The sequence below is a fragment of the Lycium ferocissimum genome, chromosome 7 (genome assembly GCF_029784015.1).
Source record: "Lycium ferocissimum isolate CSIRO_LF1 chromosome 7, AGI_CSIRO_Lferr_CH_V1, whole genome shotgun sequence".
Classification (NCBI taxonomy): domain Eukaryota; kingdom Viridiplantae; phylum Streptophyta; class Magnoliopsida; order Solanales; family Solanaceae; genus Lycium; species Lycium ferocissimum.
This window is the reverse complement of record NC_081348.1, coordinates 31,633,347-31,645,524: the sequence shown is the minus strand read 5'-3', so window position 1 is coordinate 31,645,524 and position 12,178 is coordinate 31,633,347. Positions and strand designations below refer to the sequence as shown.

General features: G+C 34.6%; 1 protein-coding gene across 3 annotated transcripts; it reads left to right on the top strand.

Moving 5' to 3' along the window:
• The first annotated feature begins 3,372 nt into the window (after window positions 1–3,372).
• On the top strand, window positions 3,373–9,821 carry LOC132064390 (protein AGENET DOMAIN (AGD)-CONTAINING P1). 3 transcript variants are annotated; one of them, XM_059457347.1, is made up of 5 exons: window positions 3,373–4,137; window positions 7,505–7,954; window positions 8,111–8,209; window positions 8,936–9,012; window positions 9,525–9,821. In XM_059457347.1, the coding sequence occupies exons 1-3, from the start codon at window positions 3,613–3,615 to the stop codon at window positions 8,138–8,140; spliced, it is 1,005 nt and encodes a 334-aa protein (XP_059313330.1). In that variant the 5' UTR covers window positions 3,373–3,612; the 3' UTR covers window positions 8,141–8,209; window positions 8,936–9,012; window positions 9,525–9,821. The 3 variants fall into 3 exon arrangements, with proteins under 3 accessions (XP_059313330.1, XP_059313332.1, XP_059313331.1); XM_059457349.1 differs by lacking the exon at window positions 8,111–8,209 and adding an exon at window positions 9,305–9,337 and having other exon boundaries at window positions 3,376–4,137; XM_059457348.1 differs by lacking the exon at window positions 8,111–8,209 and having other exon boundaries at window positions 3,377–4,137.
• Window positions 9,822–12,178: the final 2,357 nt, after the last annotated feature.

Below are 12,178 nucleotides of genomic sequence, written 5' to 3'. Positions count from 1 at the left end.
TAGCCAAATTGGGCCAAAGCGGGTAAGTTGAGTGTAGTTGGGCCAAAAATGGCAAACTAGATGGGTCTAGAGACACCCATCATAATTTTCCCTAAAATTACCCGGGCAATTGGCGCGAATGCCCTTCAAATGCGCTGGTCTTTAATTTTTGCCCCCGTAATGCGTGGTCTTTAATATTTGCCCTTCTAAGCTAAAAGATAATAAGAAAAAGACTTTACTATCCCTACCCATAACATATAAAAATCTAAAAGTCGTAATGAACCCCAAACATCCAATTAAACCTATCCATCATTTCAACAACAAACCTTCAATCGTTCCATCGTTCCAATATTTCACGGAGAAATCTCCATTGATTTCTTTGCTACAACATCGAAAAAAGATAAAATATATAATATATAGCGTTTCAATTGAATGTAATTCAACTCAATTTCATGCTTTATTAAGTTTAGATTTGTTAATATTTGAAAATAACAACAAATCATCTTCTATGAACTAAACAAGCGATATGCGGTTGAGATTCAACATTGCGAATCATAATTTTACTCAACAACATAGAATTGATCAAATTTATTGCTTTGTTCGATTTTTATTAGTTTATACGTTCCATTTGATTAGTATACAATGCTCAATGACTTAGACTTGAAATTATAGTAACTTCGGTTGACAAAAAATAATCGTGCAAAGTTCGAACAAGTATGTCGGAGGCGAAGAAGTTTACTTTACAAAAGAACAAAGTATCTTGTTAGAGGCAAATTTCATTTTCATAAGCAAAAAAAAAAAATACACAAGTATTAAGAATTAGACAAGTATGCCGGAGGAGGCGAAGTTTACATTAGAAAAGAACAAAGTATCTTTGTTAGCGGCAAACTTTCATTTTTATGAGCAAAATAAAAATTTACGCAAGTGTTAAGAACTAAAAAAGTATGTCGGAGGAGTGAAGTTCACTTTACAAAAGAACAAAGTATCTTTGTTATAGGCAACTTTCATTTTCATAAGCAAAATAAAAAATTACACAAGTGTTAAGAATTAGACAAGTATGCGGAGGAGAGCGGAATTTCACTTTACAAAAGAACAAAGTATCTTTGTTAGAGGCAAGTATCTTTGTTAGAGGCAAACTTTCATTTTCATGAGCAAAACAAAAATTTACGCAAGTGTTAAGAACTAGAAAAGTATGCCCGAGGAGGCGAAGTTCACTTTACAAAAGAACAAAGTATCTTTGTTAGAGGCAACTTTCATTTTCATAAGCAAAATAAAAAAGTACACAAGTGTTAAGATTTAGACAAGTCTGCATGGGAGGAGGCGAAGTTCTCTTTACAAAAGAACAAAGTATCAAAGTATGTTACGGCAAACTTTCATTTTCATAAGCAAAATAAAAAAATACACAAGTGTTAAGAATTAGACAAGTCCGGAGAGGGGGCAGAAGTTCACTTTAAAAAATTACAAAGTATGCGTGAGAGGCAAACTTTCATTTTTCATAACCAAAACAAAAAAATACACAAGTGTTAAGAATTAGACAAGTCTCACGGGAGGACAGAAGTTCACTTTAAAAAATTACAAAGTATGCCGTGGAGAGGCAAACTTTCATTTTTCATAAAAAACAAAAAAATACACAAGTGTTAAGAATTAGACAAGTGAGGGGGAAGTTCACTTTTAAAAATTACAAAGTATTCATTTTTCATAACCAAAACAAAAAAATACACAAGTGTTAAGAATTAGACAAGTTAGTTCACTTTAAAAAATTACAAAGTATGCCGTGAGAGGCAAACTTTCATTTTTCATAACCAAAACAAAAAAATACACAAGTGTTAAAAAGAAGTTCACTTTAAAAAATTACAAAGTATGCCGTGAGAGGCAAACTTTCATTTTTCATAATCAAAACAAAACATTATTAACAAAACAACACCAAAAACACATAAGATTGCATAAAAATCAAAATTATTAACAAGAAAACACCATAAAACCAAGCACACATAAATTAACTTAATTCATGAAGTTATGCGGAACAAGCATAACTTTATGCTAATCCCAAGATAACTTCGATTTCAAAAATCAATAACTCACGGACCTGCATATGTTGCCTCAAACAAACACATTCTTCACAAAAACCAGATTATTAAATAAAAACAAGAAGCAACAACATAAAACAAACAGTTCACAGGCAAAACTTCAATGATTCAACAAAGAGAAAACCAAAACGCATATCAAAATCAACTAAAACATATTACGACATTCATAATACGACATTCAAAAAACTAAAATATATACATGGGGAATGAAACTAAAGTTCAAAAAATCATACGACACTATAACAAGACATTATCATTTTAAATAAAAAAGGATCAATTAAATATAAAAAACGATGAAGACAAAGATATTAATTCAACAAATAACAATTTAACATAAAAACAAATATTGAAACGAGCAAAAGATCCAAATTCGTACCTACGTTTTAGAACATATGAGACAAACACAAAACAGAGGAGGAAAGAAGAAGCAAAAAAAAAAAAGGGGGCAAATGACGAAATAAAAAGGATTTTAATGGGGTAAGGATAATTTCGTCAAAAACTTTCATTAAACAGTGAAGAGGCAAAATTTAAAGAAGACATAAATGAGGGGCAAAATATAAAGACCGAAAAAAAGAAGGCACTCCGCGCAAAAAAAAGAAATTACCCCTCCTACTTATTAGACCCAATTTCAATTAACATTAATTTTGGAGTTAAAAATACCTCTCCTTTTAACCGAATTATGAGATAACACATGTAGGGCTTTAATAAAATATGTGATACTTAATCATTGAACCTCATGGCCCTAATAGTAAATAACTCACCTATTCGAGTTAATCAAAATAATTAGAAATCACTTGTTCGTACTCAGTTCTTTTAATACTTCACGTTTTATGACTGAATTAATTAAAAAGATAACAATGCCTCATTCGTCTGAAGCTGTGATTTTTAGTTCAAAATCGATGTAAATGAATTTCAATTGACTCCAAATCCAAGTTCATTTCATCTTCTTCATCTCTTTAATAATGGTGAAATCTTAGAAATTCAGCCCCAACAATTTCGAACAAATAAATACGGGTGGATCTTTGAGCCGAGGGTCTATTAGAAACAACCTCTCTACCTTCCAAGGCAGTGATAGGTCTACATAGACTCCACCCTCCTCAGACTCCACCTATGAAATTACATCAAGTGTATTGTTCTTTGTAAATAAATACGGGTGGCTCTTTGAGCTGAGGGTCTATCGATAAGAATCTCTCTACTTCCCAATAGAGATAAAGTCTTCATACACTCCACCCTCTCCAGACTCCCACCTGTGAAATTACACCAGGTTTGTTGTTGTTGTAAATAAATATGGGTGGGTCAAGTTATCTATGAATTAGACCCAACTCCTACAAAACCCCTACCTCAAAAAGCCTCCTTCGTTCTTCTTCCTAGCTAGTCTTGAAAAACCCCAAAACCCAAAAAAAATACTTTCCGCAATTTCCAACAAGTAGAGCCCCCTCTTTGTGAATAATTCACCAAATTCCTATCTTCTCTCCGCCAAAATCCAACAAAGATAAATTCATTCAAATCTCATAACCGCCAAACAATCTTTTCAAATTCAAGAATCATGGTAAAAGACCAAGATGAAACGGAGTTACTCAACACTTACTTCACAAATGGCACAGAAATTGAAATCAGCAGTGACGAAGAAGGCTTTCGAGGGGCGTGGTATGAAGGAAGAGTCATACGCCCCATTCTCAAGAAACAAAGAAGAAACAACAACGATGACGACGAAAGTAACAAGAAGCTACGTGTCTTGGTTGAGTACAAAACACTAATGGCTGATAAAAAAGGGAAAAAACCATTGAAAGAAACTATGAGTTTAATTCAACTACGACCACGACCACCACCTGAAAAGAAAAGGAAGTTTAAGGTTAGTGAAGAAGTGGATGCTAATTACAATGATGGGTGGTGGGAAGGTGTGGTTATGGAAGTGTTGGGTAATGGGAGGTATTCTGTGTTCTTTAGAGGAACAAGAGATCAGCTTGAATTTGATGAGTCACAGATGCGTATACATCGCGAGTGGGCTAATGGCGAGTGGACCCCACCGTTTAACGAAGTAGGAGAAGGCCAAGAAAATGAAGATAAGGCGGTATGTTCCTTTTTCCTCTCCGATATTCTTGTGTCTTGATGAGCTGGTGAATAATAAAGTAACAACACAGTATTTTTACGTGGAAAGCACCTCGCTAGCGTCTAATTCCAAGAAATGTGGTTCTTATGACTGGTCATAGAGAAAACTTGCTAATTGATCAAGAGAATGTACTTGGGAAGTCATTCTTGAAGGATGTTATGGAGTTAATATGAAACATTATCTGTCTTCTTACTTTTCTTTTGGGTTTCCTATGGTGTTGGATGTTGCATCTGTTACTGGATTTCTAGAATAATTAGTTGTTTAGTTATAGGAGTAGTCTAATAGTTGATTTAATAGGATTTTTATCACATACCATAGGGTTGTCGATGTGTTTTAGCTCTCCATTTACCTTGTATGAAGCTGAGAAAATTAGACTGGAAAATACTCCTTCCTGATGGTTATGTTCTTGTGAATAGCTTATTGGATATCTAAAGCATGTGAATTTGCAGTTTCAATGACCAAAAGAAAGAAATCTTTTTCCTAATTGATCAAGAAATTGTGTTAGAGAACTTGCAAAGTCATGTTTGAAGGATGTTATGGAGTTAATATGAAACATTATCTGGCTTCTTTCTTTTCTTTTGGATCTCCTAAATCCCATTCGGAAGGTGTTGATGTTTGCATCTGTTACTGGTTTTCTAGAATAATTAGTTGTTTAGTTAAAGGACGCTATAGTTGATTTAGTAGAATATTCCGTTTCTTAGTTTTAGTAAGAGTCTAATACTTTACTTCATCAAAAAAAAAAAAAAAAAAGAGTCTAATACTTTAGGTGTTGGAGGAGGAGTCTACTACTTTGTTTATGTGCCCATATAAAGGCTTATAATTGATAAAATTTATATGAGACAGATTTTCATTCATATTTTCTACCTTGCTGCTTGCATCTCTCTCTATAAAAATCATAGCAGAAAGGTCTTTAGAAAGAACGGATAGATCTTTAGGATTTTTATCACATACCATCAGTGGCGGAGCCACATAGAGCCGAGGGTGTTCATCTGAACCTCCTCGGCGGAAAAAAACACTGTTTTTACAAGGTTAAAATTATTTTTTTATGTATATATAGTAGATGTTGAACCCCCTTAGGCTTCTTCGTATGTTTACTTTTTTATATTTTGAACCCCCTCGGCGGAAATCCTGGTTCCGCCACTGCATACCACAGTGTTACCAATGTGTTTTAGCTCTTCATTTACCTCGCATGAAGCTGAGAAAATTAGACCAGAAAGTACTCTTTCTAGATGGTTATGTTTTTGCGAATAGCTTATTGGTTATTCAAGATTGTAAATTTGCAGCCTCAATTACCAAAAGAAAGAAATCTTCCAGGGTCCCCAAACATGATCTGGTGTGGGTATAAAAGTAGTTCCATAACATCTGTTCCTAGATATTGTGCTACAGGGGGAGGATACCTGCATCTTATTGGGCGGATGATGGTGAAGAAGTTAGTCCTAGAGAGTTGGTTTCAGATATATAGTTGGAACATAGGCTTGTTAGCGGGGAAGTCAACAAAATCAGTAATTACCTTGAAAAGGATTATATTTACCCAAGACTAAGTTTAATCAAAAAGGATAGAAAGATAGGTAATACAAGTTGTGGTATTAAAGGATAATAATATAGCATTGAGTCAGAATCATTATAATACTGTTGATTAAAGCATACTTTTTCTTGTTACACTTACACCAAGTCTTGTGCTTGTTAGGAATCCCTTTACTTCGGCTAGAGACTCGTGTATCAGTGTAGGGATAAGTATGAGATTTCGAGAACTTCTAGTTTTCAATAAAGACAAATTATTTAGTATTGAAATGAAAATTGCCTGAATAGAGCATTATTCATAATATTTATATAGTTAGCCACAACTATGTCTAAGATTGAGGCATATTTGACTGATCGATTGTCATTTTTTTGTCTTTGATCTATTGTTTTTCTACAATACATCAACACATACATTTTAGATGTGTTGCATTTCTTGGGATAGTTGATTTGAGGGCTTGAGGGGGAGGACATGTGAATATGCATTGGAACTTTGTAGATATAGGAGCATTGAACAGCATATTGTAGAATCAGTTTACACTTCTTGGAATAGGGTGTTCTTATTTTCAGCTGATCAAGGGAAACTTGGAAGCTCAAAGAAGTCTACTTGCTGGTTTCGCACCTTTCTCAACCCAGCTAAGCAAACTCATGCTGCAAACTTGAAAGAAGTTTAGGTTATGTAGTCAACAGTCCAATATTGCTTATGATAAGCTTACTATCTACTTTCTCCATTTTTTTTGTTTCTAAAAAGAATATTGACCTTCATAGTTCATCCCCTAATATGGAAACCTTTTCCAACATATAGCATCCTACATTAGAACTCCTCATTCGTCTTGATGTACTCGTCTCAAATAGGTAAGTTATAGGGATGGATAATTCATTAAATCCTTTAATTGTACCAAAACTCGTTAAGTTAAATGAATCCGTTGTCACTATTTGTACACCTGTACATGTTGCATGAATACATACATACACTTGTGTCTGTGTGACATAGGTTCTTTCCTCCACTAGATAGAGTGGAGATAACTCCTGAAAAAGAAAGCCTTCCCAATTGAGCATAATCTTTTTTCTTGTTGAGAAAAGGTTAAGTATAATAAAAGCAGCCCGAATTGTGCTTGATTATTTACAAAAAGATCCAGCTTCACATCAAATCAACATGGATTCAATTGTGTCTGACAGAGATTCTGCATCATTATTCAAATCCTCTTGACCAATCAGGTGGAATACTTGTTGAGAAAAGGGTAATTATATTATAAGCAGCCCGAATTGTGCTTGATTATTTACAAAAAGATCCAGCTTCACATCAAATCAACATGGATTCAAGTGTGTCTGACAGAGATTCTGCATCATTACTCAAATCCTCTTGACCAATCAGGTGGAATACTATTGAAAACAAGTAGTAAGGGATGACTATGCAAGAGTATAGGAGATATAAATAGCATTGTCATTGATGAAATAATTATTCTAAGCCAAGCTTCAATCATCTCTTGTGACCAATCTAGCTGCGGCATGGATGCACCTAAACACACATACCCAGGAACAAAATGGGAGTTGGAAGCATGTTTCTATTATTACATTTAACTGATGAGCAAATCTGGCACTTCTTAAGTTCATCTGAGATATATCTATATTTTCCATTTCTTTTCATGATTATACATGTCTGTATGAGATAACACATAACGAAGCAGTTATTTAAATAGGGCATTGCATTTTTCAAGTTTTAGACTTTCTCTCAATTCTGTTTATGTGTTTCACTTTTTGATTTGTTTCTTTTCTCTCCCACTTATTTTGGCTTCGGCATGAAATACAGAAACTTGTACCTACTGAAATTAGACCCAACAACGAAGCTGCAGAAAATTTTAGTGTAGGGTCATTAGTCGAGGTCAGCAGTGATGAAGAAGGTTTTGAGGGTGCTTGGTTTGCTGCAACTGTTGTTAAGCTTTTAGATAATGGTAACTACCTGATTGAGTATCACAACCTAAGAAACAATGACGATACAGATTTTTTGCAAGAAGAAACTGATCGTTTGCATGTACGACCACCTCCACCTGATATTGGACCTTTTAAAAGCTTCAAAGTCCTCGAAGAAGTTGATGCTCAGCACAATGATGGCTGGTGGGTGGGTGTGATTTCTAAAGTACTTAAAGGTCAGAGATACAAGGTTTACTTTAAGGGGAACAACGAGGAGTTGGAGTTTAAACATGCTGATATAAGGCTGCATCTGGACTGGATTAACGGCAAATGGGTCAGAGCTTCCCAGGTAGTTTTCTGAATGACTGAATTCAAAAATTCATGAATTAGATTTATTTTTTTGGCATGGAAGAGCATGCATTTCGCTCCTGGGAAAAGATCTTCTATAGTGATTCCTGTATTGTTATGTGACATACTTGCTAATAAACTGGAAAGTAGTTTGCAGGTTGTGTTTGATTCCTGTGTGTACTCATAGACCTTCTGAACCCCAGCTTGGCTAAACACTGTGATACTGTAATGTGTGTGGAGAGACAAACAACAGAAGGTAGATAGCTCTAACTGGAGGAACAGGGTTTAGGCCACCCATCCCCTTGACCCAGACATGACCATCCTTCTCTCAAATAGTCTAAGTAGTGTTTAGTTTCAGTCTCACCGGAATTGATATAAAGGCAAAGTGCATAGGCAAACTCTTCCTGCTTAAGGTTAGTGCTTGCTAGTGACTATCTAGCAAGATTTCAGCAATTGGGCTGAGAAACTTTTGGTTCTTTCCTCTGTAACCAAATAGAATGAAACCCAATATGAACTCCGTCATTGTTGTGAATCATACATTTTGTTATTTGAAGGGAATTCATTATCTTAGTACAATCCTAGATGCTTTTGCGCCAATTTCTGGATCAGCACACTATATGTGATGCTAAAGAGACTCCAACAGGATCCAGAGCTAGCTGTCATAGACTGCATAGCTCCTGTTCAGTATGGTGCTCGTTCATTCACATTTGGTTACTTCTCCTTGCTCTAGCTGATAGCTGCTAGCCTTAGGAGTTTTTGTAATACACTTCAATATCATGAGAGTTTGTAGAAATTTGGTATGGCACAATACCATGACTCACATTTTCTAAGAGATGTTTGGTACTTGTATGTGAACTGGACTAATACTTTGCTGCACATATGAACTCCTTAGCTAACATCATTATTTTAAAGCTATCAACATACATCTTAGTTGTGTATCTTACATTCAGTTGACCAATATTGACATACTTGATTTGTCCAGGCATTGAAGTTGTGATCTTCGAGAAATTGCAACGTTGGGAGATCTGCAATCAGGATTTGTAATGTAGCTTCTGAATGGTATATGCTTTTGTCTTAATCGTTTGTTCATCATTCATGTTGTACTGAAGTTGTGCTGTTTGTGGTGTGATAGAAATGTACGTTAGGTACATACTGTCTTCCTGTCTGAGAAGCAGGGAAATTCTCATTTTGGTGGCAATAGTATATTCCTAGTGCTTTATTTCTTATGGGCTAAAAATTGGTCTTCCGCTATTGTTGATTCCAACAGTTTTCTTAGTGTGAAATTCTAATTTTCTCTTCAAACTGTAGAGAGACTAACCACGTTTCATACTTCATTTCATTGTTTCAATAGCTTCCTCAAGTCTTGGTTCGTAAGCCTAGTAAGGTTGGTTCTTTTACTTTTATCCGAGTCTGTCACAATGTGTCTTTACTACATGCATTTTTTTACAATGTTTGTGCAACTTTTGGGCTAATTTAGTGTTTCATGTGTAGACTGTTCGCATTGACAGCTCTTTATTATGTATGTTTTCTAGTTTAGCCATATCTAATCTCTCATTTATTTTTGTCTGTAGGTTTGACAGATTCTGCAGTTTGTTTAGGATTGTAACTTGTTGGGAGCCTCAACCCAATCAATGAATGCCTTCCATGAAAATAGTAATTTGTATTACATATATAGGATGTGCCTTCTTGGATTTAAAATATAGGCCTTCAAGAATATGAAAATGAACTCTGTATTACTCCTCGAGAGAAACCTAAGGTCTTTCCATGTCTCAATATTGTTGTGTTAATTTCAATTGTGTGTGTAGTGTAAGCCAAGCCTATGCATAACTTTAGTTGTTGTCAACTTTAATCATTAAAGAACTATCTTCCAGTGTTGTCAAAGGCGCGCTTAAGCCCTGAAGTGAGGCTCAAAACATGTTAAGCGCTTCGCCTCGCTTTATGTGCGCTTCAGTGTCATTATCAAGGCTCCAAGACATACTTTTCTTTGCCAATGAGCCTCTCTTGAAGAGATGACACTAGATAATTGATATTTCACTTTATCGTTATGTTTTTACAATTTGTTAGTCCATATATTTGTTATTCATGCTTATTATTATTAGTCTTGGGCTAAACATATATGTATTTTTATTTTTGCACCATTGCGCCTTCTTTCATTAAAACCCACGCTTTATTTGCGCTTTGCGCTTAAAGCCCCAGCTGACCTTAGAGCTTTTTTGCGCTTTTCGCTTTTGATAACACTGCTATCTTCATGCACTTTCCGCCAGTTACAGAAATTTTGTAATTCTTTTATTCTTTTGTTCTTAATTTCCTGAATCTTCTAATCTTTGTGGGACGGTAGTATTATTGACATTTTCAGTACTATCATGTAAGTTTATCATCAAAATAATCTTATGAATCGTGCACTTATCGTAGGTGTCAGACTGCGCCAAGGAGATTATACTACCCTATATATGTCAGCCTGTTGATGGAGTTGAATGCTTAGTGAAGAAAAAATATCGATGTTTACCCTAATTCAATAAGTAGATGTAAACATTCGGTGTGAGTAAGGTTTTTTCCCCTCGTGCGAAGTGTTGAGTAGCAAGACTGGACTTCATTTATCTATGTCCCTGCACGCAAGATAGTTGTGTATTAGTTTTAAAAGATAAGAGAAAAATAAATTATCAATTTATCTGTTAAAAATTATTTTGCATACGTGCCGTTTTTATTTTCTTAAACATATATGAAGCTAACAAATAACTAAAGGAATTGGATGTATGTTTTTGGAGTCTGGAGCCTAAGGCACTGTTTTGGAGCCAAAAAATTAAAGGAGGTTGTGGAATTTGGGATAAACCAAAAAGGGTTTATCGCATACCCCTTTATGACTTTAACGATCCACACCAAATGACATTTGATCTGTGGCTCCCGTTTTTTCTTCTAAATTTTCTTTATAACTCGTGGACCACTCCACGAGTTACAACATTTTTTTTGGATTGGTATATTGCTTGCTACAATTCTTTTTTAGAAATTAACTGATAACTCGTGGAGACCAACGCGAGTTACAACTTAATTATAACTCATGTCTTCTTCGTTCTTTTACTCTTTACTCTCTCTATTTTTTTATTTTTTTTTTAATTTTAAAAGGAAAGAATCTTCCCCGTATTTAATATGTGGAAACATGTACTCTACTCTAGTTGTTAGAAATTTCAAATAGTTTAAAAAAGAAAGTAAATATTGTGTTTTAAATATACAAGTATCTATTTTATTAGCTTATAAGTCGTGTACAAGCCTACGAGTTGCAATTATTCTTTTAAGGGAAAAGGTGCAAATATACCCTTCAACTTTGCGGTTGATAGCATATATACTCCTCGTGAAAAATGGTGCATATATATACTCCTGCCGTTACACAAATGACGCAAATATATCATTTTCGCTGACGAAAACTTTTTAAAAAATTATTTAGCTTGTTTTTAATTAAAAAATGTCACGTGGCTTTAAAAAAATAAGTCTACCCATTTTTTTAATAGACTTATTTTTTTTAAGGGAATTTTACATAGTGTAGAGAACATATAAAGATATATATATTTAGTAACTACACTTTAGTTTAATTACATGTGGGAGCTAAATGTTATATTTCAATTACACAAGGTAACTAATTTAAAACCCATCTCCTCTTATTCCAATGTATCAATCTTTTCCTTCAACCCCTTCTCTCTCCTCCCTCAACTCTCTCTTCTCCGTCGGCCAGCCGCTGCTGGTCATCTTCTCCAACGGAGTATTTGTAGAGAATAAGGGCGATGAAACAATTGGCAAAAGCAATTGCGAAAGGACCAAATTAAGGCAGAGAAGAGCGAGGAAAAGTCTTGAACCAGCAGCCATTTGTAAAGAATTAGGAGTATTACAATCCATCAACATAGCAATAATTCTGGTATCTCAGATCTGAGTGTATTTCAGTGTATTCGTTATTTATTTAGTGTAAAATAGAGTGTTTCTTTATGTATTTTTCGCTTGTATTTCGAAGGAGATTTTTTATACACAAATGAATACAGTGAATTTTGGAATACAGCTGAATATCCTTGTATTTTTTTTGCATTTATGTTGTTTGAATACAACTGAATTTAAATACAATAAGTTGAATACAGTGTAAAAGTTGTTGCGAATGAATACAACCAAATTGAATACATCCGAATTGAATACAACGAAATACAACCGAATTGGAATACAGTCGAATTTGAATACACGTTACTGT